This window comes from Scyliorhinus canicula, chromosome 5, assembly GCF_902713615.1.
Source record: "Scyliorhinus canicula chromosome 5, sScyCan1.1, whole genome shotgun sequence".
Lineage (NCBI taxonomy): Eukaryota > Metazoa > Chordata > Chondrichthyes > Carcharhiniformes > Scyliorhinidae > Scyliorhinus > Scyliorhinus canicula.
Genome location: NC_052150.1, coordinates 191843150 through 191865894, shown reverse-complemented (window position 1 = coordinate 191865894; position 22745 = coordinate 191843150). Strand labels below are relative to the sequence as shown.

General features: G+C 49.0%; 1 protein-coding gene across 3 annotated transcripts in view; it reads right to left on the bottom strand.

The window, feature by feature from the left end:
- Window positions 1-22745, bottom strand: part of LOC119966503 (cAMP-responsive element modulator-like) — a 191265-nt gene that overhangs the window by 78830 nt on the left and 89690 nt on the right. For all 3 annotated transcript variants that reach the window (XM_038798300.1, XM_038798301.1, XM_038798302.1), the window contains exon 5: window positions 20589-20689. In XM_038798300.1, the coding sequence (XP_038654228.1) occupies window positions 20589-20689 (101 nt within the window). The remainder of the gene's footprint in view (window positions 1-20588; window positions 20690-22745) is intronic.

The following is a 22745-nucleotide window of genomic DNA, read 5'->3' as shown; positions in this document are numbered from 1 at the left end:
ACATTATCTCAGTTCAGCTAATTGCAATATAAAGAAGAGACAGTTGCAAATGCAATTTTACTACTTTTTATAATCTTAAACCTTGGTTCTTCAACAACATCTTCTAAATGCAATTCCACAGAATGAGAAGCTGTAATTATTCACAAATGCACAATGCCACCAAGTGACTATGGTAAACTCAAGGATTATCAATACTTCATTGGAGGGAACAACTAGGGGTCACACTGAAAAATTAATCATAAAATGTCTTCTTATCCTCTAACTGTTCAGAGGTGAAGAGAATTTTAGTCACAAAATAGAAGTCCTTTCAGCAAACAAGTGCAAGTATAAGTTTCCAGAAACACAACTGTTTTCGCAACTATGCTTGTGACCAGCAACTATGAAATATTTACATAATTAAGTTAACAAGTGCATCGAGCTCGAACCAAATCAGTTAGACTCCGGCATCTATGTGGCTGAAAATCTCAGAAGAGGGCTGTATGAGATTGTCAACGAGCACATTTAGTGATAACATTTCAGCCTCACTGTTGGAATGCAAGTTCTGGCTTCCACCATAATTAAGAATGAGAATGTTCATGGAGTTTCATGATCTCTTCATTGCCCAATTGTCCGCCAGAATCTTAAGTGGCTGTGACATGATTGCAGAGCTTTATTGGGCAAGACTGCTAAAAAAAAAATACATGGCCATGACAACCAGCCCAATTTAATTCGAACAGAAAAATACATAAAATCATGAATTTGATTTCTACGATTGGGGCATACTGCATTTGTTTTTTATAGATAATATTTTAAACAACTTTACACAAACAGAGAAACTATTTTCAACAGATTTTGAATACAAATTACAGATCTAACGCAAAATTCTCACAGACATTATCAATGAAATTCCCTCAATTATTGGATCACAATGCGATGTTCACTGATGATTACATCATGATCATCACCATTTGTGATGCGTTGAATAATCAAGCAGTCCATGCCCGCATGGAGAAAGACCAGGACAACATCCAGGCTTGGACTGATAACAATAAATTCCATTTATATAGGGTCTTTAACATAGTAGAGTATCCCAAAGGCACTTCATAGGACAAACAAAATTTGACACTGGGCCACATTAGAACATAGAACATAGAACAGTACAGCACAGAACAGGCCCTTCAGCCCTCGATGTTGTGCCGAGCCATGATCACCCTACTGAAACCCACGTATCCACCCTATACCAGTAACCCAACAACCCCCCCCCCCCCCCCTTTAACCTTACATTTTTAGGACACTACGGGCAATTTAGCATAGCCAATCCACCTAACCCGCACATCTTTGGACTGTGGGAGGAAACCGGAGCACCCGGAGGAAACCCACGCACACGGGGAGGACGTGCAGACTCCACACAGACAGTGACCCAGCCGGGAATCGAACCTGGGACCCTGGAGCTGTGAAGCATTTATGCTAACCACCATGCTACCGTGCTGCCCATAAGGAAATACCTGAGCAGGTGAAGAAGAGGTTGGTCATACAATGAAGTTTTAAGGAGCTAATTAAAGGTGAACAGGGGGGCAGCATGATGGCGCAGTGGTTAAAACTGCTGCCTCACGGTGCTGAGGACTCGGATTCGAATCCCAGCCCTGGGTCACTGTCCGTGTGGAGTTTGCACATTCTCCCCGTGTCTGCGTGGGTTTCACCCCCACAACACAAAGATGTGTAGGATATGTGGATTGACCACATTAAATTGCCCCTTAATTGGGAAAAAAAAATAATTGGGTACTCTAAATTTATTTTAAAAAGGTGAACAAAGTAGGAACGTTAATGGAGGGAATTCCACATTAGGTTGTTGAAGGCACGGCTGACAATGGTGGAGCTTTGAAAGTCAAAAGGGACACAAGAAAGGCCAGAATTGGAGGAGCGCAAAGGTGCTGGAAGATCTTGCAAGACAGGGAAGGGCGTGGAAGATTTATTAATAAGAATTAAAAAAATTAATTTATGTGTTGCTTAACAAAAGCCATGAGGCTAGAAAGCACAGGGATGATGGGTTAAAGGAACTGTGTGAGTTAGGATAAGGGAAGCAGTGAGGGGTTCAGAAATCTAGATGAGCTTAAGGTTACAGAGGGTGAAAGGTGGGAGGCAGGATGGCAGAACTTCGGTATAGTTTTCACTTGTTCAGCAGCTCATCCACAAATCTAAACTAGTCCATCACCAGTGTACCATAGCTGCAGTATGTAGAATACAGGAGACAAAGCACAACTTGTAAATACTTCTTCGATAGTATTCCCTATTATCTAGATAGACATATATCAGGTGCAATAGGGATAACAATTTCAAACAAAGTACTGTAAAACAAAGGCTGCACTTATACCCTTAATGCTAAAGTACAACTATAAGGTAATCTTTTAAAATTTGTTCTCTCCGGGCTATTCTTGCAGATTAATTATAATTTAAAATATCCATGCAACCTTTCAGTATTACTCAAATACTTGCAAGTGAAGTCCAGCAGGCATCATTTTACAATGACCAGTCATAATTTCTAGATTTGCACATTCATTATCTCCCTATTCTAGAATCCATTCAGAAAACATCACATCAACTGTAGCTTTACACCTCATGTAATGCAGACAAATTTCCTCTGGTCTCGTCTAGTCCTGAAGCATTGCAGACTGACTGTTAAGAATCTCGACTGGGATTCAAATCATCAATTGTTCAGCATCACCACTGTGCACTGAAAGTTATTGTGAGGTCATCGGAGATATTCTTAAATCACAGGTACCACCCACCACATTACTCCCTTTTAGCGTAATTAATGACCCAATGTTCTCTTCCTTGCTGACAGATATTTTTCAATGAGCATGAAGGATAGATTTAAAGATAAAATTAAATATAATCTATTGTGTTCTTCCACATTGTTCATTTATTAAGCTAGAGTTAATAATGGGCTACGGTGGGGTTTTTTCTCAAGGGATATGAGCAATGCTAGCAAGGCATTTATTGCCCTTCCCGAATTGCCCTCGAAAACGTAGGGCATGATTTAATGGGAAAATTCAAATCCCAGCCCTGGGTCACTGTCCATGTGGAGTTTGCACATTCTCGCTGTGTCTGCGTGGGTTTCACCCCCACAACACAAAGATGTGAAGGTTAAGTGGACTGGCCACACTAAATTGCCCCTTAATTGGAAAAAAAAATAATTGGGTACTCTAAATATATTTTTGAAAGGTGAACAAAGTAGGAACGTTAATGGAGGGAATTCCACATTAGGTTGTTGAAGGCACGGCTTTTTGTGCACGATTGGCGGACGTTTCTCAGCAGCCACGTTGGTGAGATCATGGCCCGTATTTAACAGCACTTAATGCCGGAAATGAGCCCCAACGATCTTATGACCATTACTAGCTATCTCGCTGCCTGATTTGCCAGACTGGCATCACAGCATCTTACTGCTAACAAGAGGGAGCTGCTTTTAAACACTCGTTCACTACTCACTCCCGGTCAACACACAAGCATGAAAGTCCGCAGTCCTGCTCCTCGCTTTGAGGATGCCGACTTGATCAGGCTTCGCAACACTGTAGAAGTGAGACGGAACATCCTTGGCTGGATTTTCCGTTTCTCCGGCTAAGAGCCGGCTCGAACAGAGAATCTGCAGGAGGCTCACATTTTAAAAAATCGGCGCTGACCCCTCACCAATTCCGGTACCGGTGAGGGGCTAGCACCAGCGCCGACTGAAACCCCCGCCGCACACACCAAAAACTGCTGAAAATGGCCGGGTCCTTGGCCACACATGCGGACGGCTGATGACCTGCACCAGTCGCGCTGTTCAACATGGCACCGGCCATGCATGGACCCAACCGACCATCCATGAGCCCATAGCCCATCCCTTGGATACCCCCCACCAGTCCCCCCAGCCCTCTCAGAAGCCACCCCGGCCAGCGGCATGGATCCCAGCCGAGAGTGGCGGCCGCTGGACACCGATCGCAGCCGGCACGCTGGGTTCACAATTTGTGAGACCACACGTGGGTGGGCCAGCCAATGCGGTGCCAATGACATTGCGACTGTGCATGTCACAATGACGGCGGTTTGGAGGGGGCCAAGTATCGCAAACCAGTGCCGGCCCCGATTCTGGCGTCGGAATCAATTCTCCATCCGTTCGTCGATTACGATTTTGGCGCGGGCAGCAGAGAATCCTGCGCCCTATTCAGAGGACCAGCAGCAGGGTCACCAATACAACCTGGGAGCCAGTGGCTGAGGCTGTCAGTGCGGGCTGCATGACAAGGAGGACCACCGTACATTGTCGGAAGATGACCAATGACATCCACCGAGCTGCAAGGATAAATTACCACCACTCTTCTAGCATCAGCCTGCCACCGCTCAAACTTCTATACACCCCCATACCTACAAATCATTGGTTGACACCTCGCACCCTCCCCACATCCGACCCACGTGCTTGCTCCTCAGAACTCTGCAACGCACCAACACAACCCCTTCATGTCTAGGTGAGGCTCACAATGTCCACTCTGAACGAACACAGGACATCCTGAAGGAGGAGGGAGAGGTCGTAGTGCACATAGGTACTAATGACTAGACAGGAAGAGTGATCAGGTCCTGCAGAAGGAGTTCAGGGAGTTAGGCAGTAAGCTAAAAAGCAGGACCTCAAGGGTTGTAATCTCAGGATTACTCCCTGTGTCACGTGCCAGTGAGGCTAGAAAAAAAAGGATAGCACAGCTAAAAACATGGCTAAACTGGAGGTGTAGGAGGGAGGGTTTCAGATTTTTGGACCATTTACATCAAACCCAGTGGCGATGGCCTCTCTGAGGACATGGAGACAGTTCATGTCAAGGTTAGCCTCAATCTGCAGAAATCATCTCTTTGTTCTGGCTGTTTTAGACTCATCGTTCGGGTCAAGGGGAGGGAGGTTTGGGGACCTGTTTATAGAGGAGAGATTCGGAAGTTTTGAAGATTGGTTGGGCAAATTCCAACTTCTGAAGACTAATCGGTTTAGATTTTTTCCAAGTGGGTGACTTTTAGCACAAGAAGATTCCTTCCTTCCCCTTGGCACCCTCACCCTCTCTGTTGGATAAGGTCCTTTCGCTTACTGAGGTGTGGGAGGGGAAGATCTCGGATATTTAATAATAATAATAATCTTTATTGTCACAAGTAGGCTTACATTAACACTGCAATGAAGTTACTATGAAAAGCCCCTAGTCGCCACATTCCAGCGCCTGTTCGGGTACAGAGAGGGGGAATTTAGAATGTCCAAATTACCTAACAGCACGTCTTTCGGGATTTGTGGGAGAAAACCGGAGCACCCGGAGGAAACCCACGCAGACACGGGAGAATGTGCAGACTCCGCACAGACAGTGGCCCAAGCTGGGAATCGAACCTGGAACCCTGGTGCTGTGAAGCAATTGTGCTAACCATTGTGCTACCGTGCCAGTGGAGCAAGCTCTGTTGGATGAAAAAAAGGAAGCGAGAGAGGGAGTTGAGTCCAGTTTTTGATGGGGGAAGTGCGAAGTGAAGCTCTTCACAGGGTCAACTCCACCTCCTTATGTGCTAGGCTCAGCTCGATTCAGTTCAAGGTGGTGCACAGGGCACATCTGACCAAGGCACGGATGAGTGGGTTTTTTTGTGAGTGGAGGATCGATGCGAGCGTTGTTCTCTGGGGGCCGGCGTATCATACTCACATGTTTTGGTCATGTCCTAAACTTGTAAGCTGTTGAGTCTCCTTCTTCAACACCATGTCAGGGATTCTTGGGATTGAGCTGGAGCTTATCTGCTGGTAGCTATTCTTGAGGTCTAAGACCCATCAGAGCTGCAGATGGGAGTGAAAGCAGATGCTCTCGCCTTTGCCTCGTTAATAGCCTGGAGAGGAGCTCTGCTTGGGTGGAGAACTCTTGTTCCGCTAAGTGGTCCTGGTTGAGTGGAGTTTTTGCACTTCGAGAAGCTCAAGTACTTCATGAGAGGGTCAGCAGAAGGGTTCTACTTGAGTTGAAAACCTTTAATTTCCCTATTCAGGAAGTTGGTCACTGTCAGATGTTAGTGATGGGGGGAGGGGTCCTGCGAATCATGTACATACATATGTTTTGGTCCTGTCCAAAGCTGGAGAGGTTTTGGGGGATGTTGTTCAGCATAATTTATGGGGTTTTGCATGTGATCATGGAGCCTGGAAGCTTCCCCCAGAAGCCATGTTCGGTGTGTCGGATCGGCCGGAGCTGCAACCGGGGGGTTGATATTTTAGCTTTCGCCTCCCTGATTGCTCGGAGGTGGGTCTTGTTGGGGTGGAGGACGGCTTCTCCACACTATGTCTCGGCTTGGCTGGGGACCTGATGCCGTTTCTGAACTTGGAAACGGTGAAGTTTGCTCTGAGGGGAGCAAGTAATGGGTTCTACAATTGTTGGGATTTGTTCATCGTGCATTTTTGGGAGTTGGTTGCCATTGACTGTTGTGGGGGGTGTGGTTTGGATGGACTGTGGGGTTTTTTGAGGCTGTTTTGTATTGTAAACCTGTTGAAAATTTGTTGAATAAAAACACTGTCAAAAAGAAAAAAAATCAGGTAAGCTCAAAAGGCTAGAACTGGAGAGTGTAGATATCTCAGAGGTTTGCGGAGCTGGAGGAGGCTACTAAGATATCGAGGGTTGAGCCCAAGACAGAAAACTGAAAGAATGAAAAAAAAAACAATACGTTGCTTAAAATCGGTTAGCTGGTACACGGGTGTTGGGTGATGGGAGAGAGTTAGGACTTGGCAGCAGAATTCTGGACAAACTCAAGTTTACAGAGGATAGAATATGGGAGGCAGGCCAGGAATGCACTGGAATAGCCAAGTCAAGACATCACAAATGAATGGTTGAGGGTTTCAGCAGCAGATGAATTGAAGCAGGGGCGAAATTGGGCCATGTTATAATGGTAGAAAGAGGTGTCCTTGGTGACGGCATGGATATTTGGTTGGAACACATCTCATGGTCAGATATGAGACCGGGGCTTGTGAGCAGACAGTTACCAAGTAATGGGGCAGATTCAATGGAGCAGAAACGGAGTTTGTAGTGGGGAACCAAGACAATGGATTTAGTCTTTCAAATATTTAGTTGAAGGAAATTCCTGCTCATCGAGTACCTGGATGTTGGACAGGTGGGCTAACAATTAAATTCAGTGGAGGTTTCGAGAGAGAAGTGGTGATACGGTGAAGTTTGGTGTCATTAGCATGCATGTCCGAACTGATGGTGCTTTTTATGATATTGCAAGTGACAATATGGACATAACAAAATTAGGCATTCACCCAGCAACAGTGAACGAATGGTGATGTATTTCCAAGTTAGGATAGTCGGTGATTTGAAGGGGAATTTCCAGCCAGTGGTATTCTGTGTCTGCTGCCCTTGTCCTTCTAGATGGTTGCAATCATGGGTTAGGTAAGTACTGTTTAAGGAGCTTTGGTTAGTTTGGTGAGATTCTCCGGCCCGCGATGGGCAGAAGCGCACCTTATAGATGGTAGACACAATTGCTTGTTTGCCTTTTGGCTAAGATCGAGAGTGAGATCAGCTGTAATGCCTGGATCTGGGGCGAAATTCTCCGACCCCCCCGCAGGGTCGGAGAATCACCCGGGGCCGCCGAAAATCCCGCCCCCGTCGTGGCAGAAATTCTCCGCCACCCGGGAATTGGCAGGTGCGGGAATCGCGCCATGTCGAGCAGACATTCTCCGGCCCACGATGGGCCGAAGTCCCGCCGCTGGGACGCCTCTCCCGCCGCTGAGGTTTGAACCACCTCTGGTGGTTGCGGGATCGGCGGCGCGAGCGGACCCCCGGGGTCCTGGGAGGGGGCGATCGGGCCCCGGGGGTGCCCCCAGGGTGGCCAGGCCCGCGATCGGGGCCCACCGATCGGCGGGCGGGCCAGTGTCGTGGGGGCACTCTTTCTCTTCCGCCGCCGCCACGCCTACACCATGGCAGAGGCGGAAGAGAATACTCCAGCGTGCATGCGCCGGTGGTGACGTCATCATCATAGATCATCATAGAATTTACAGTGCAGAAGGAGGCCATTCAGCCCATCGAGTCTGCACCGGCTCTTGGAAAGAGCACCCTAACCAAGGTCAACACCTCCACCCTATCCCCATATCCCAGTAACCCCACCCAACACTAAGGGCAATTTTGGACACTAAGGGCAATTTATCATGGCCAATCCACCTAACCTGCACATCTTTGGACTGTGGGAGGAAACCGAAGCACCCGGAGGAAACCCACGCACACACGGGGAGGATGTGCAGACTCCGCACAGACAGTGACTCAAGCCGGAATCGAACCTGGGACCCTGGAGCTGTGAAGCGATTGTGCGATCCACAATGCTACCGTGCTGCCGCTGACGTCACCACCGGTGAATGCGCGAACCGGCGAAGGCCTTTCGGCCAGCCCCGGGCCGCAAAGGCCGCTGGTGTCGGTTTTTGCGCCAGTCGGCGTGGTGCCAACCGCTCCGGCGCGGGCCTAGCCCCCAAAGGTGCGGAGAATTCCGCACCTTTGGCGAGGCCCGACGCCGGAGTGGTTGGTGCCACTCCCCGACGCCGGGACCCCCCGCCCCGCCGGGTAGGGGGGAATTCCGCCCCTGGTATGTCTCTCTTGTGGGGAGCATGAATTGGATCCAGTTTGAATTTGAATTGTTTTTTGGAGCAGGCAAGGAGATGGATTAGAGGTTTGCCCCTGTCAACACTGCGCTTTGGCTTTGTAACTCTGAGAAAGGAATAAAAAAAACAGGCGGGAGTGAATGCTTGTGGATGGGATGCCAGTCAAGCCGGTTGCTTTGGCTGGATGGGTAATCCAGTGACATAGGGTGATGATCTGTGGATTTGGGTTTGAATCCCACCACGACAGATGGTGAAATTTGAATTCAATTTTAAAAACTTGGAATTAAAAGTCATTGAAACATTGTCGAGTGTCACCCGGTTCACTAATGCCCTTCAGGGAAGGAAATGTTTCATCCTTATCTGGTCTGGTCTACATGTGACTCCAGATCCACAGCAATTTGGTTGACACTGCCCTCTGAAATGGCCTTGAAAGCTATTCAATTCAAGGACAATTAGGGATGGGCAATAAATGCTGGTCAAGCCAGTGACACCTATTTTTGAAAAATCATCCAAGCAAGTGGAGAGTATTCGATCACACCCCTGACTTGTGTCCTGACAGGCTTTGCGGAGTCACAAGGCGAGTTACTCGCTGCAGGAGTCCTAGCCTTTGACCTGCTGTTGAAGTCACAATATTTGTATGACTGGTCCAGTTCAGTTTCTGATCAATGTTAACCTTCACGATGTTGACAGTGAGGGATTAGTGAAAATTAACAGAACAGCCATCTTTTGTGATTTTGAACTATATGAAAAAGTACAGTAAGAAGTCTTACACACCAGGTGAAAGTCCAACATGTTTGTTTCAAACACTAGCTTTCGGAGCACTGCTCCTTCCTCAGGTGAATGAAGAAGTGTGTTCCAGAAACATATATATAGACAAATTCAAAGATGCCAGACAATGCTTAGAATGCGAGCATTTGCAGGTAATTGAATCTTTACAGATCCAGGGATAGGGGTAACCCCAGGTTAAAGTGGTGTGAATTGTCTCAAGCCAGGACAGTTGGTAGGATTTTGCAAGCCCAGGCCAGACGATGGGGAAGGAATGTAATGTGACATGAATCCCAGGTCCCGGTTGAGGCCGTACTCGTTATCGTAACTTGGCTATACGTTTCTGTTCGGCGATTCTGCGTTGTCGCGCGTCCTGAAGGCCGCCTTGGAGAACGCTTACCCGGAGATCAGAGGCTGAATGCCCTTGACTGCTGAAGTGTTCCCCAACTGGAAGGGAACATTCCTGCCTGGTGATTGTCGCGCGATGTCCGTTCATGCGTTGTCGCAGCGTCTTCATGGTCTCGCCAATGGACTACGCTTCGGGACATCCTTTCCTGCAGCGTATGAGATAGACAACGTTGGCCGAGTCGCACGAGTATCTACCGCGTACCTGGTGGGTGGTGTTCTCAGGTGTAATGGTAGTACCCATGTCGATGATCTGGCACGTCTTGCAGAGATTGTCATGGCAGGGTTGTGTGGTGTCGTGGTCGCTGTTCTGAAGGCTGGGTAGTTTGCTGCAAACAATGGTTTGTTTGAGGTTGCGCGGTTGTCTGAAGGCAAGTAGTGGGGGTGTGGGGATGACCTTGGCAAGATGTTCATCTTCATCATGACGTGGTGGAGGCTGCAAAGATGTCGTAGTTTCTCCGCTCCGGTAAAGTATTGGATGACGAAGGGTACTCTGTCGGTTGTGTCCTGTGTTTGCCTTCTGAGGAGGTCAGAGCGGGTTTTTGCTGTGGCGCGTTGGAACTGTCGATCGATGAGTTGAGCGCCATATCCCGTTCGTACGAGGACCATCTTTCACCGTCTGTCGATGTCTGTTATGCTCCTCCTCGTTTGAGCAGATCCTGGGTATACGGAGGTGAACTGAATATATGAAAATATGAAAGTATATGAAGTATATGAAAATGTATATGAATATGAAGTGTATGATCTGCAAGAGGCCATTTTTTGTGGCAGTGGGAGAGACTAAATCAGCACACAGATCAGCTAAACCAAACATGGGCCATATGTGAGAGCTGGGGTTCTGTGCCATCAGGAGTTACAAAGTAAAGCATCCAGAAAGTCATCCCTGGTCTGCTGCAAAGAAAGCAGGCAATCTTCAACTGTTGGTACCTGCAGTTTCCAGTAGGGAAAGGAGCCGAGACACTCTTCCAAAATTTGCCATACCTGGTGAGTCCACCCTCAGAGCAAAATTTCAATTATTCGATATGAGAGGCCATCGCAGCTGCAAACCAAACTTCAAGTTTCAACCACCTCACTTTGGAAAGAAAGAATTCAAGCAACAATGGGTTTCCAAGCCTTCCTGGGCGTGAAACACTTTGGGGGCAATTCTCCAATATGGAGCCCAAGTGTTCGCGCCGTCGTGAACGCTGTCGCGTTTCAGGACGGTGCGAAACGGGCACAGGGACGACCTATTCTGGCCCACAGGGGTTCACGTCATGCCAGCCTCCCATCCGCGCGACAAATGGGCGCCGCGCCAACCCGCACATGCGCAGTTGAGCCGTGCCAACCTGTGCATGCGCTGTGGACTTCTTAAGCGCGCCGGCCCCGACCAATGTGTTCAGGGTCCGGCCGTGCCTGAAAGTAAGCCCCGGGGAGGGGGGGAGCCGCCAATTGGTGGGCCCCGATCGCGGGCCAGACTCCATCAGAGCACCCCCCCCCCCCCCCCCCCCACAGGCCGCCTTTGACCAGGGGTGAACGGCACCGGCGGGACTCTGTCGTATCCGCGCGGCCGCTCGGCCCATCCGGGCGTAGAACCGGCGTCCCTGATGTTTCCAGCGGCCCACGGCCGGCGCCGCGCCAAAGCAAATGGAGCTGAACAGGAGCACTAAGTTTCCATATTTTTGTTTTAAACTTCCCTTGCAGTTTCAGTGCGTGGGAGGAGCTGAACGGGAGCGGCACGTTTCCCTATTTAAAAAAAAAATTATCTTGCAGTTTCAGTGCGTGGGAGGAGCTGAACAGGAGCGGTTGAATTGCGCTCTGGGAAGGTGAGGAGACTTCATAAAAGAGTGGAGAGACGGGGTGAGCCTTCATTTCAGGAGCGCGGAGTGTGCTTTCTTTTTTTCAGTGAGAGCAGTAACCAGGGGGCTGTTTGCAGTTGCAGTGCGTGGGAGGAGCTGAACGGGGGCGGTAAGTTTCCCTAGTTTTTAAAAACTTACCTGGCAGGAGCAGTGTGTGGGAGGAGCTGAACGGGAGCGGTAAGTTTCCCTACTTTTTAGAAACGTACCTTGCAGTTTGCAGTGCGTGGGAGGAGCTGAACGGGAGCGGCCGAATTGCGCTCTGGGAAGGTGAGTGAACTGATATATTTGGGCAGCGGCTAAACCCGAGACACTACATGTGTAGTGTCTCCCACCCGCCCTCCTCCTCTAACCAAAAAAAAGACCGTTGATAAGGAGCAGCGGACTTCAGATTCTTGGCGGGAGCAGTGACGAGGGGTCGTTGGGAAGGTAAGTTTACCTGTTTAAAACTTTAAAAACGTACCTGGAAGGGTGACATCACAGCAAAGCAGTGACCTGATTGGCTGGTAAAGAAAGTGCTCCAATTAGCAGCAGCTGGGATAAATTTAACTCTTCGTGTGTTGGTAAGTATTGTGATTGGTAAGTAAAGTCTTTTTTTTCCTGTCACTTATTAATTATTTGATAGTATAGTTTGTAGTCAGTTAAGGTAAAGGCTAAAAATGGCAGGAGATCCCAGACCCGTGTTATGCTCCTCGTGCTCAATGTGGGAGTTCAGGGACACGGCCGATGCCCCTGACTTCTTCATGTGCGCGAAGTGTGTCCAGCTGCAGCACCTGTTCGACCGCATGACGGCTCTGGAGCTGCGGGTGGACTCACTTTGGAGCATCCGCGATGCTGAGGAGGTCGTGGATAGCACGTTCAGTGAGTTGGTCACACCACAGATTAGGATTGGTGAGGGAGACATGGAATGGGTGACCAAAAGGCAGAGAAAGAGCAGGAAGGCAGTGCAGGTGTCCCCTGCGGTCATCTCCCTCCAAAACAGGTATACCATTTTCGATACTGTTGGGGGAGATGACTCACCAGGGGAAGGCAGTAGTAGCCAGGCTCTTGGCACCTTGGCTGGCTCTGCTGCACAGAAGGGCGGTAAAAGACTGGCAGGGCTATAGTCATATGGGACTCAATTGTAAGGGGAGTAGACAGGCGTTTCTGTGGTCGAAAACGAGACTCCCGAATGGTATGTTGCCTCCCGGGTGCACGGGTCAGGGATGTCTCAGATCGGCTGCAGGACACACTGAAGGGGGAGGGTGAACAGCCAGTTGTGGTGGTGCATACAGGCACCAACGATATAGGTAAAAAAAGAGATGAGGTCCTACAATCAGAATTTAGGGAGTTAGGAGATAAGTTAAAAAGTAGGACCTCAAAGGTAGTAATCTCAGGATTGCTACCAGTGCCATGGGACAGTCAGAGTAGAAACTCAAGAATAGTCAGAATGAATACGTGGCCTGAGAGATGGTGCAGGAGGGAGGGGTTCCGATTTTTGGGACATTGGAACAGGTTCTGGGGGCAGTGGGACCATTACAAACCGGATGGTCTACACCTGGGCAGGACTGGAACCAATGTCCTAGGGGGTGCTTTTGCTAACACTGTTGGGGAGGTTTTAAACTAATGTGGCAGGGGGATGGGAACCAGATTAGGAAGCCAGTAAGGTACGAGAAAATGAACTCAATGTGACTAAGGAGAAGAGTAGACAGGGAAGAGATGATGAACGCAAAGGGACAGGTGGTCTGAGGTGCATTTGTTTTAATGCGAGAAGTGTAGCAGGTAAGGCAGATGAACTTAGGGCTTGGATCAGTACCTGGGAATATGATGTTATTGGTATTACTGAGACTTGGTTCAGGGAAGGGCAGGACTGGCAACTGAATATCCCAGGGTATAGATGCTTCAGGAGGGATAGAGAGGGAGGTAGAAGGGGGGGGGAGGAGTTGCATTACTCGTCAGAGATGATATCACAGCTGTGATTAAGGAGGGCACGATGGAGGATTCGAGCACTGAGGCAATATGGGTGGAGCTAAGAAATAGGACGGGTGCAGTAACATTGTTGGGACTTTACTACAGGCCTCCCAAAAGCAAGCATGAAGTAGAGGTACAAATATGCAGACAGATTATAGAAAAATGTCGGAGCAATAGGGTGGTTGTGATGGGAGATTTTAACTTCCCCAACATTGAATGGGATTCGTGTAGTGTTGGAGGTGTAGATGGAGCAGTGTTTGTAAGGAGCATCCAGGAGTTTTTTAGAGCAGTATGTAAATAGTCCAACTCGGGAAGGGGCCATACTGGACCTGGTATTGGGGAATGATCCCGGCTAGGTGGTTGATGTTTCAGTCGGTGATTACTTTGGGAATTCCGTAAGTTTTAGAATACTCATGGACAAGAGTGGTCCGAAAGGAAGAGTGCTAAATTGGGGAAAGGCAGAGTATAACAAAATTCGGTAGGAGCTAGGGAATATGGATTGGGAGCAGCAGTTTAAGGGTAAATCTACATTTGAAATGTGGGAGTCCTTTAAGGAAAGGTTGATTAGAGTGCAGGACAGACATGTTCCTGTGAAAATGAGAGATAGAAATGGCAAGATTAGGGAACCATGGATGACGGGTGAAATTGTGAGACTAGCTAAGATGAAAAAGGAAGCATTCATAAGATCGAGGCAACTTAAAACTGATGAAGCTTTGGAGGAATATTGGGAAAATAGGACGAATCTCAAATGCGCAATAAAGAGGGCTAAAAGGGGTCATGAAATATCTTTGGCTAACAGGGTTACGGAAAATCCCAAAGCCTTTTATTCGTATGTAAGGAGCAAGAGGGTAACTAGAGAAAGGATTGGCCCACTCAAAGACAAAAGAGGGAATTTATGCATGGACTCAGAGGAAATGGGTGAGATTCTTTCTGAGTACTTTGCATCGGTATTCACAAAGGAGAGGAACAAGACGGATGTTGAGGCAAGGGATGGATGTTTAAATACTCTAGGTCAAGTTGTCATACGGAAGGGGGAAATTTTGGGTATTCTAAAAGACATTAAGGTGGGCAAGTCCCCAGGACCGGATGGGATCTATCCCAGGTTACTGAGGGAAGCGAGGGTCGAAATAGCTGGGGCCTTAACAGATATCTTTGCAGCATCCTTGAGCATGGGTGAGGTCCCGGAGGACTGGAGAATTGCTAATGTTGTCCCTTTGTTTTAGAAGGGTAGCAGAGAAAATCCAGGAAATTATAGACCTGTGAGCTTGACGTCAGTGGTAGTCAAACTGTTGGAGAAGGTACTGAGGGATAGGATCTATTTACATATGGAAGAAAATAGACTTATCAGTGATAGGCAGCATGGTTTTGTGCAGGGAAGGTCATGTCTTACAAACCTAATAGAATTCTTTGAGGAAGTGACAAAGTTAATTGATGAGGGAAGGGCTGTAGATGTCATATACATGGACTTTAGTAAGGCGTTTGATAAGGTTTCCCATGGCAGGTTGATGGAAAAAGTGAAGTTGTATGGGGTTCAGGGTGTACTAGCTAGATGGATAAAGAACTGGCTGGGCAACAGGAGACAGAGTAGTGGTGGAAGGGAGTGTCTCAAAATGGGGAAGGGTGACTAGTGGTGTTCCACAGGGATCCGTGCTCGGACCACTGTTTGTGATCTACATAAATGACCTGGAGGAAGGTATAGGTGGTCTGATTAGCAAGATACTAAGATTGGTGGAGTTGCAGATAGCGAGGAGGACTGTCAGAGAATACAGAAAAATATAGATAGATTGGAGAGTTGGGCAGAGAAATGGCAGATGGAGTTCAATCCAGGCAAATGCGAGGTGATGCATTTTGGAAGATCAAATTCAATGGAAAATTCAAATTCAAATTCAATCAAATTATATGGTCAATGGAAGAGTACTGGGGAAAATTGATGTACAGAGAGATCTGGGAGTTCAGGTCCATTGTACCCTGAAGGTGGCAACGCAGGTTGATAGAGTGGTCAAGAAGGCATACAGCATGCTTGTCTTCATCAGACGGGGTATTGAGTACAAGAGTCGGCAGGTCATGTTACAGTTGTATAGGACTTTGGTTCGGCCACATTTGGAATACTGCGTGCAGTTCTGGTCGCCACATTACCAGAAGGTTGTGGATGCTTTGGAGAGGGTGCAGAGGAGGTTCACCAGGATGTTGCCTGGTATGGAGGGTGCTAGCTATGAAGAAAGGTTGAGTAGATTAGGATTGTTTTCATTGGAAAGACGGAGGTTGAGGGGGGACCTGATTGAGGTCTACAAAATTATGAGAGGTATGGACAGGGTGGATAGCAACAAGCTTTTTCTAAGAGTGGGGGTGTCTGTTACAAGGGGTCACGATTTCAAGGTGAGTGGGGGAAAGTTTAAGGGAGATGTGCGTGGAAAGTTTTTTACGCAGAGGGTGGTGGGTGCCTGGAACGCTTTACCAGCGGAGGTAGTAGAGGGGGGCACGATAGCATCATTTAAGAGGCATCTAGACAGGTATATGAACGGGCGGGAACAGAGGGAAGTAGACTTTGGAAAATAGGAGACAGGTTTAGATAAAGGATCTGGATCGGCGCAGGCTGGGTGGGCCAAAGTGCCTGTTCCTGTGCTGTAATTTTCTTTGTTCTTTGATTGTCCGCACCTCGGACGATCGCACGCCGGCGTCGGGGCATCATGGTGCAGTTGCGGCGATTCTCCGGCCCGGTGCGGGGCTCGGGGAATCACCCCCATTATATCACTAGCGGAGACAATCGCATCACAAGATCTCACCGGCGAGATTCTAGTTTTTGGCCTCTTGCTAGATTTTGTGCCCACGTCATCATCTGCACCTGCGATTCTGGCCAATATCTCAGAGACGGATTTGAAATTATCTTTAATTATCTTTTCTTCATGTACATCTGAAGTTTTGTATTTGAATTATGGTTCTTAACTGTTATATTTTTACTTAGTTAATTTTCTGCAATAATTTTGTGATAAACCAACTCTTATCCTCTTTAAGGCTGAAGCGTTACCATTATTATCAGGTACAAGAGTCAGGGAACAAAGTTGGGTAGTCAGCAACTAAATGGGGAGAGGATTGAGAGGCCACATGGTGGATCTAATGCACAAGATGGGGTTGGAGTGGAAATGGAGGGAGGAAAATGTAACTTATGGAGTTAAGACAGGGATGGATCGGAGAGGAAGTTTAATCTAGGCGGAGAGCCAAAGGTTACAGTTTGGATTTTGAAAGGGCAGTTCTAAACAAATTCGGAAAATATTTTTTCCAAGGGTGGGCACAGAAGGAATAGGATTGGGAGGTGGAGGGGGGATACTGGTGGAGAACAATACCAAGAGGGGATCAGAGATCGTCTTACCTGTGACTGACAAAATGTGAATAGTGAGGCCACATGAGATGCCACGATCAAGGAAGAGGTTATGAAAATCGATAATGATGTTTGTACAGAGGACAAGGTTAAGGGAAAATAGAAGCACAGTGAACTCAGGAGGGTGAGAGTATGCTTGATGAATTGTGATGGAGTTTAGATTCACCAAGTACGAGAGGCGCTTGGGGCAAAGGCTCAGGGAGGAATGCAGTGCAAATATCCCAGTGAGAAAAGTTTTGTGGTAGTTAGGTGAGAAGTAGCAAACTAGAGTTTTAAATTAGAAGTGAGGGGGGTGAAATAAGAGGAGGTCCTCAAAGAATAGAGGGACAGACCAGGCTGTGACAAGAGCCACACTACCAACATGACGGTCTAAGCAGGGCAAGTGGTAGAGGGTATCGCAGGCTGAGAGCTTCACTTAGGACAAAGGTGCTATCACCCTCCGCCAGCTTGCTGTTAAGGACATAATTTTGATGACATTGTAATCTCATTGTGGACAATCGCAAAGGACTTGTACATAAGCAAGTCAATTACAAGGGTTCACGATTTCAACGTGAGAGGGAGAAAGTTTAAGGGAGATGTGCGTGGAAAGTTTTTTAGGCAGAGGGTGGTGGGTGCCTGGAACGCTTTACCAGCGGAGGTGGTAGAGGCGGGCACGATAGCATCATTTAAGATGCATCTGGACAGATATATGAACGGGTGGAGAACAGAGAGAAGTAGACCTTGGAAAATAGGCAACAGGTTTAGATAAAGGATCTGGATCGGCGCAGGCTGGGAGGGCCTAAGGGCCTGTTCCTGTGCTGTAATTTTCTATGTTGTTTGTTCTAAGCAATGGAAATTTTGGAGGGATTTGTAGAGAAAGGCAGAACTCTGATCTGCCAGTCGGGTCCACAAGGTGAATGCTGGGGGAGACAGCTTTGACCCCGAGGAAGATATGGGGCGCGATTCAACGGCCGCATTGCTCCTGGCATGGATCTGTGCATGCTGGTTAAATTGGTGGAGAGGCCGAAATCAGGATACCTGCCGGGCGCGAAACGGTTCGCGATCTAACTAGCCCACTCCTGTTGGCGGGTTCCAGATCCCAACCAGATGTGGCGAGACAGCAATTGAGACCAATTAAGGGCAATCTCCATCTCATGAACGAGGCGGAAGTCCAATCTAACTGTCTCCTGGGAACTAACCGGCTCCCCAGTGTGAGGGCAAGTGGGTGCCGTTTCGCATTCCTATTTAAAAACGGGAATATCTCGTCTGGTTCGGTCTCAAATCTTGTTTGATAATGCTCCTGTAAAACACCTGAGAACGCTTTATGTTCAAGGAACTGTATAAATACAAGCCATTGTCATTCAAGTCAGCAATCTAGTATTCGGTACAAATCTATAACTGCCTCTCAATAAATAAGTATGAGCTGACTATATAGTACTGCAAAGCTTGCATTTTTATAATTGCTCAGTTTTTCCAAAAATTAGGAGATGAAAAAATTGGGCAGTAACAAATCCATAATGTTCTCAACTTTTCTTTGAAGTAGAAATGATTGCGACCCAGTGGTAAATCAATGCTATGCAATGTCTGTGCCAGTGTTAGATTGCTGGGAGATGAATGGGGTGCTCTCTCTCCCTGGCTGTTCACTGTTGCTATTTTGGCAATGGTTAACACCAGGCCTGGCAGTGCTGTGCATCTGTTGAGAGTGGGCCACCAGTGGCTTTGGTGGTCCTAGATTGGTTGCATGCATGTTTTTAAAATTGTTCTTGCGTTGTTAAAATAAATGCTTTGAGTTATTAGGAAATAAGTGGGAGAGCACGCTCCTGCTGTAGTGAATCGCCTGGTGAAATTTTCATCTACAAACACTACTTGCAGTTTATGCAGTCAGACCTGCCTGTCATATCTGGAAGACAGTTGGTTTGTCTGATATTGTAGGTTAACTACATCATGGTGTGTAATGCAAGTGATTTGTCAGATGTCCTTATCCAGCGTCCTAGAATCGATCTGTGTGGTTTGCCTGTCATATGAAGTTGCTGTTTGGATTTGTTCTGCATGGCCTTCTCTGAAGATTTTAATGTTCAGGGCAATTCGAGGACTCAGTTAATGACTGGTTTTCATGAGATCCAGACATTAGCAATTTCTTCATAGTTCCCTGTGTTAAGCGCAAAAAAAATGGAAATCATTGCATGGTATAGAAATATGGGGCGGGATTCTCCGGTCTCCGACGCCGAAATCGCATTCGGTGATTGGCTGGAGAATCCGCGTTGGTGGCGAAATCTGGGGCTGCGCAGCTTTTGCAATGCCCCCCCCCCCCCCCCCCCCCCAAATCACATGCCGTATGGACGGCTTCTGGACGTTACCTGAGGCTCTCCTCCAGATGCTCCGCCCCTGACGGGCCGAATTCCCGACGGCATGGGTCACTCATGCTATTTTGTTTTCGGAAACTCGGCGTGGCGGCTGCGGACTGAGTCCAGCGCTGCCTCAGTCGGAGGAGAGCCGATCCGCAGGCAGGGGCTGGGGGCACTGGTGGGGGAGTGGTCCAGGGGTGGTGAGCCTGCCCAAAGGAGGCACTATTTGGCAGGATGGATCCGTGTGCAGCCGGACCATGTTGCACGGCGTGACCGCTGCAGGCCGCCGCCGTGCGCATGCGCGACCACGGACCCAGCCATTCTCCAACCCTATCCGCAGCTAGAGCCGGGTGCTCTATGCTGCGTGCCTGCTAGCCCCCCACCAGACGGGGGAATCGGTGGCCGTTTTTTCGGTTGTAATAGGCCACCGTTCCCACGCTGGTGTCAGCACTTAGTGTCAGAATTTGAGAATCCAGGCCACGATTTCTCAAAATGAAGAGAAATTTTAGGCTAGTTAGAGAAGAAATTTAACTAATTGTTTGTTTTGATTCAACATACGGGGCAGGATTCTCCGACCCCCCACCGGGTTGGAGAATCGCCCGGGGCTGGCGTCAATCCCGCCGTGTCCCGAATTCTCCGCCACCAGAGATTCGGCAGGGGCGCGAATCGCGCTGCGCCGGTCGGCAGGCCCTCCACGGCAATTCTCCAGCCCACAATGGGCCGAAGTCCCGCCGCTGTCAACCCTCTCCCGCCGGCGTGGATTAAACCACCTACCTTACTGGCGGGAGCAGGCGGCGCGGGCGGGTGCGGTGCGATCTGACCCCGGGGGGGTGCCCCCACGGTGGCCTGGCCCGCGATTGGGGCCCACCAATCGGCAGGCGGGCCTGTGCCGTGGGGGCACTCTTTTTCTTCCGCCTTCGCCATGGTCTTCACCATGGAGGAGGCAGAAGAGACCCCCTCCCCTGCGCATGCGCCGGGATGACGTCAGTAGCCGCTGACGCTCCGGCGCATGCGCGGACTTACGTCGGCCGGCGAAGTCCTTTCGGCCCCGGCTGGCGTGGCTTGGCCCCTAAGGGTGCAGAGATTTCCGTACCTTTGGGGCGGCCCGACGCCGGAGTGGTTCACGCCACTCCAACACGCCGTGACCCCCCGCCCCGCCGGGTAGGGGAGACTCCTGGCCATGCTGTTTTATATTCTACAATTTATAGTTCTTAGAAAACCTGATACAGCCAAAGGACATCATTCACTTTGTGAAACAGTAGGTATGCAGTATGTGGCAGAAACCTACAAATAAAGAAGCAATGAGATTTTAAATAATTTATAGTTCAGGATTTTTCTCGTTTTTAAAAAAATAATACCTGTAGGACGGTCGTCTAGATAGGATTTCTCTCCGTTTTTGAGAGTCAGTCACAACCTCAGCTGAATCGCCAGACTCATCCGTTTCTGCTATAGTAGCTACCTATAAATTCAATTTCAAACAAGACATTAAAAAGTAATTGGTAAAAATACATTTTTGAATGGTTGTTAAAAACATAGTAGAACTTCATCATTTAAATCCCAGTTAATTGAAAATAGATTTTCGGTACACCCAATGCTGGGCAGTAAATTCTGCTCAGCAGAGAAGGCCAAACTTGAATCAAATGATTTTCTAAAATAACCTGTTCATCTTGAAAGCTTCATATTTGTAATTAGAATCTTAAACTACATATTAAATTGACAGGGAATTATGGTAACATATACATAAAGAATATATTTTTGCAAGGTGAGGGATTTACCAGCCTCATCGCACCCAACTTGGTGATGTTACAAGGCGTTGAACCTGGCAAGAGGCCTCACACAAGATTCAACCGAACCTCTTGAAATGTTGCGATCTTGATCTTGCCCTCACTGGGCGTGATCTAGATCCGCATATTTAAATGAATTATTAGGCTTATTTAAATATGTCTGTGCCGTATTCTACGGGGGCCCAGGAACTAACTGTCTACCAATGAGGCCTCGACCAGGGGCCGTATAGTACTAGTCCACGTAAACGTGGACCAGTCGTATCTGCACATCGGGGGGTCTCCAAGGCCATTGGAGACACCCGAGTGGTCAAGCTCTGGGCAGAGTGGTACCCTGGCACTCCCGCTGACAATTAGGCACCTTGGCCACAAACCACAAATGGTTGAAGGCCCTCAAGATAAAGGCGACAATGGCCCAAGGCACCAAAGAGAAACTCTGGCACATTTTCAGCATGCATGGCACACCCGAGGTGCTGGTATCAGACAATGGTAGGTGTTTGTGAGTGCGGAATTTGCAGGCATTCGTGTCCATCAACGGAATCCTTCACATAAGGATCGCCCATACCACCCAGCTTCAAATGGGTTTTCCAAGCGGGTGGTACAAACGTTTAAGCTTGGAATGAAAACAGCAGACAACAGTTTCCTGTGAGACCCGCTTCGTCAGGTTCTTACTCTGCTACTGGACAACCCTGCATGCCATAATGAGTATCACGCCAGTCGAGATGTTGATGGGCTGTCAGAGGGGAGGAACCAAAGAGAATGTAACCCAAAGCAAGTCCTCAAATCAGATCAGGTGATAGATATTCGTATGGTATCAATGGCTGCAATGGCAGATGAAGGCTGGAGCAGTAGGGAGACCTCTAGTCGTCTAGGTTCCCTTGCAACTGAAACTGCACCTAACCTCTGTCAATGACTAGGGGCAGGATTCTCCGACCCCCCCGCCGGGTCAGAGAATCGCCCGGGGGGGGGGGCACCAGAGATTTGGCGGGGGCGGGAATCGTGCCGCGCCGGATGACGGCCACTCGCAGCAGCCCCCCCCCCCGGCGATTCTCCGGCCCGCGATGGGCCGAAGTCCCGCTGGTTCTTTGCCAGTCCCGCCGGCGTAGATTAGACTAGGTCCCTTACCGGCGGGACATGGCAGCGTGAGCGGCCTCCGGGGTCCTTTGGGGGGGGATCTGGCCCCGGAGAGTGTCCCCACGGTGGCATGGCCCGCGATCGGGGCCCACCGATCCGCGGGCGGGCCTGTGCCGTGAGGGCACTCTTTTCCTACGCGTCAGCCGTGTCAGCCTCCGTGATGGCCGACGCGTAGGTGAACCCTCCCCCCCTGCGCATGCACGGGGATGACGTCAGCAGCCGCTGACGCTCCCGTGCATGTGCGGACTCACGCCGGCCGGCGGGGCGCAAACCACTCCAGCGCCAGTCTAGCCCCTGGAGCTGCGGAAGATTCCACACCTTTGGGGTGGGCCGACGCCGGACTGGTTCACGCCACTACGTCCTGCCGGGACCCCCCCCCGCCCCGCCGGGTACGGGAGAATCCCGCTCCATGTGTCTGCTGATGTGCAATGGCATATCCATGTTAAAAGATGTCCCACACAGGGCAGCACGGTGGCACAGTGGTTAGCATTGCTGCCTACGGCGCTGAGGACCCGGGTTCGAATCCCGGCCCTGGATCATTGTCCATGTGGAGTTTGCACATTCTCCCCATGTCTGCATGGGTTTCGCCCCCATAACCCA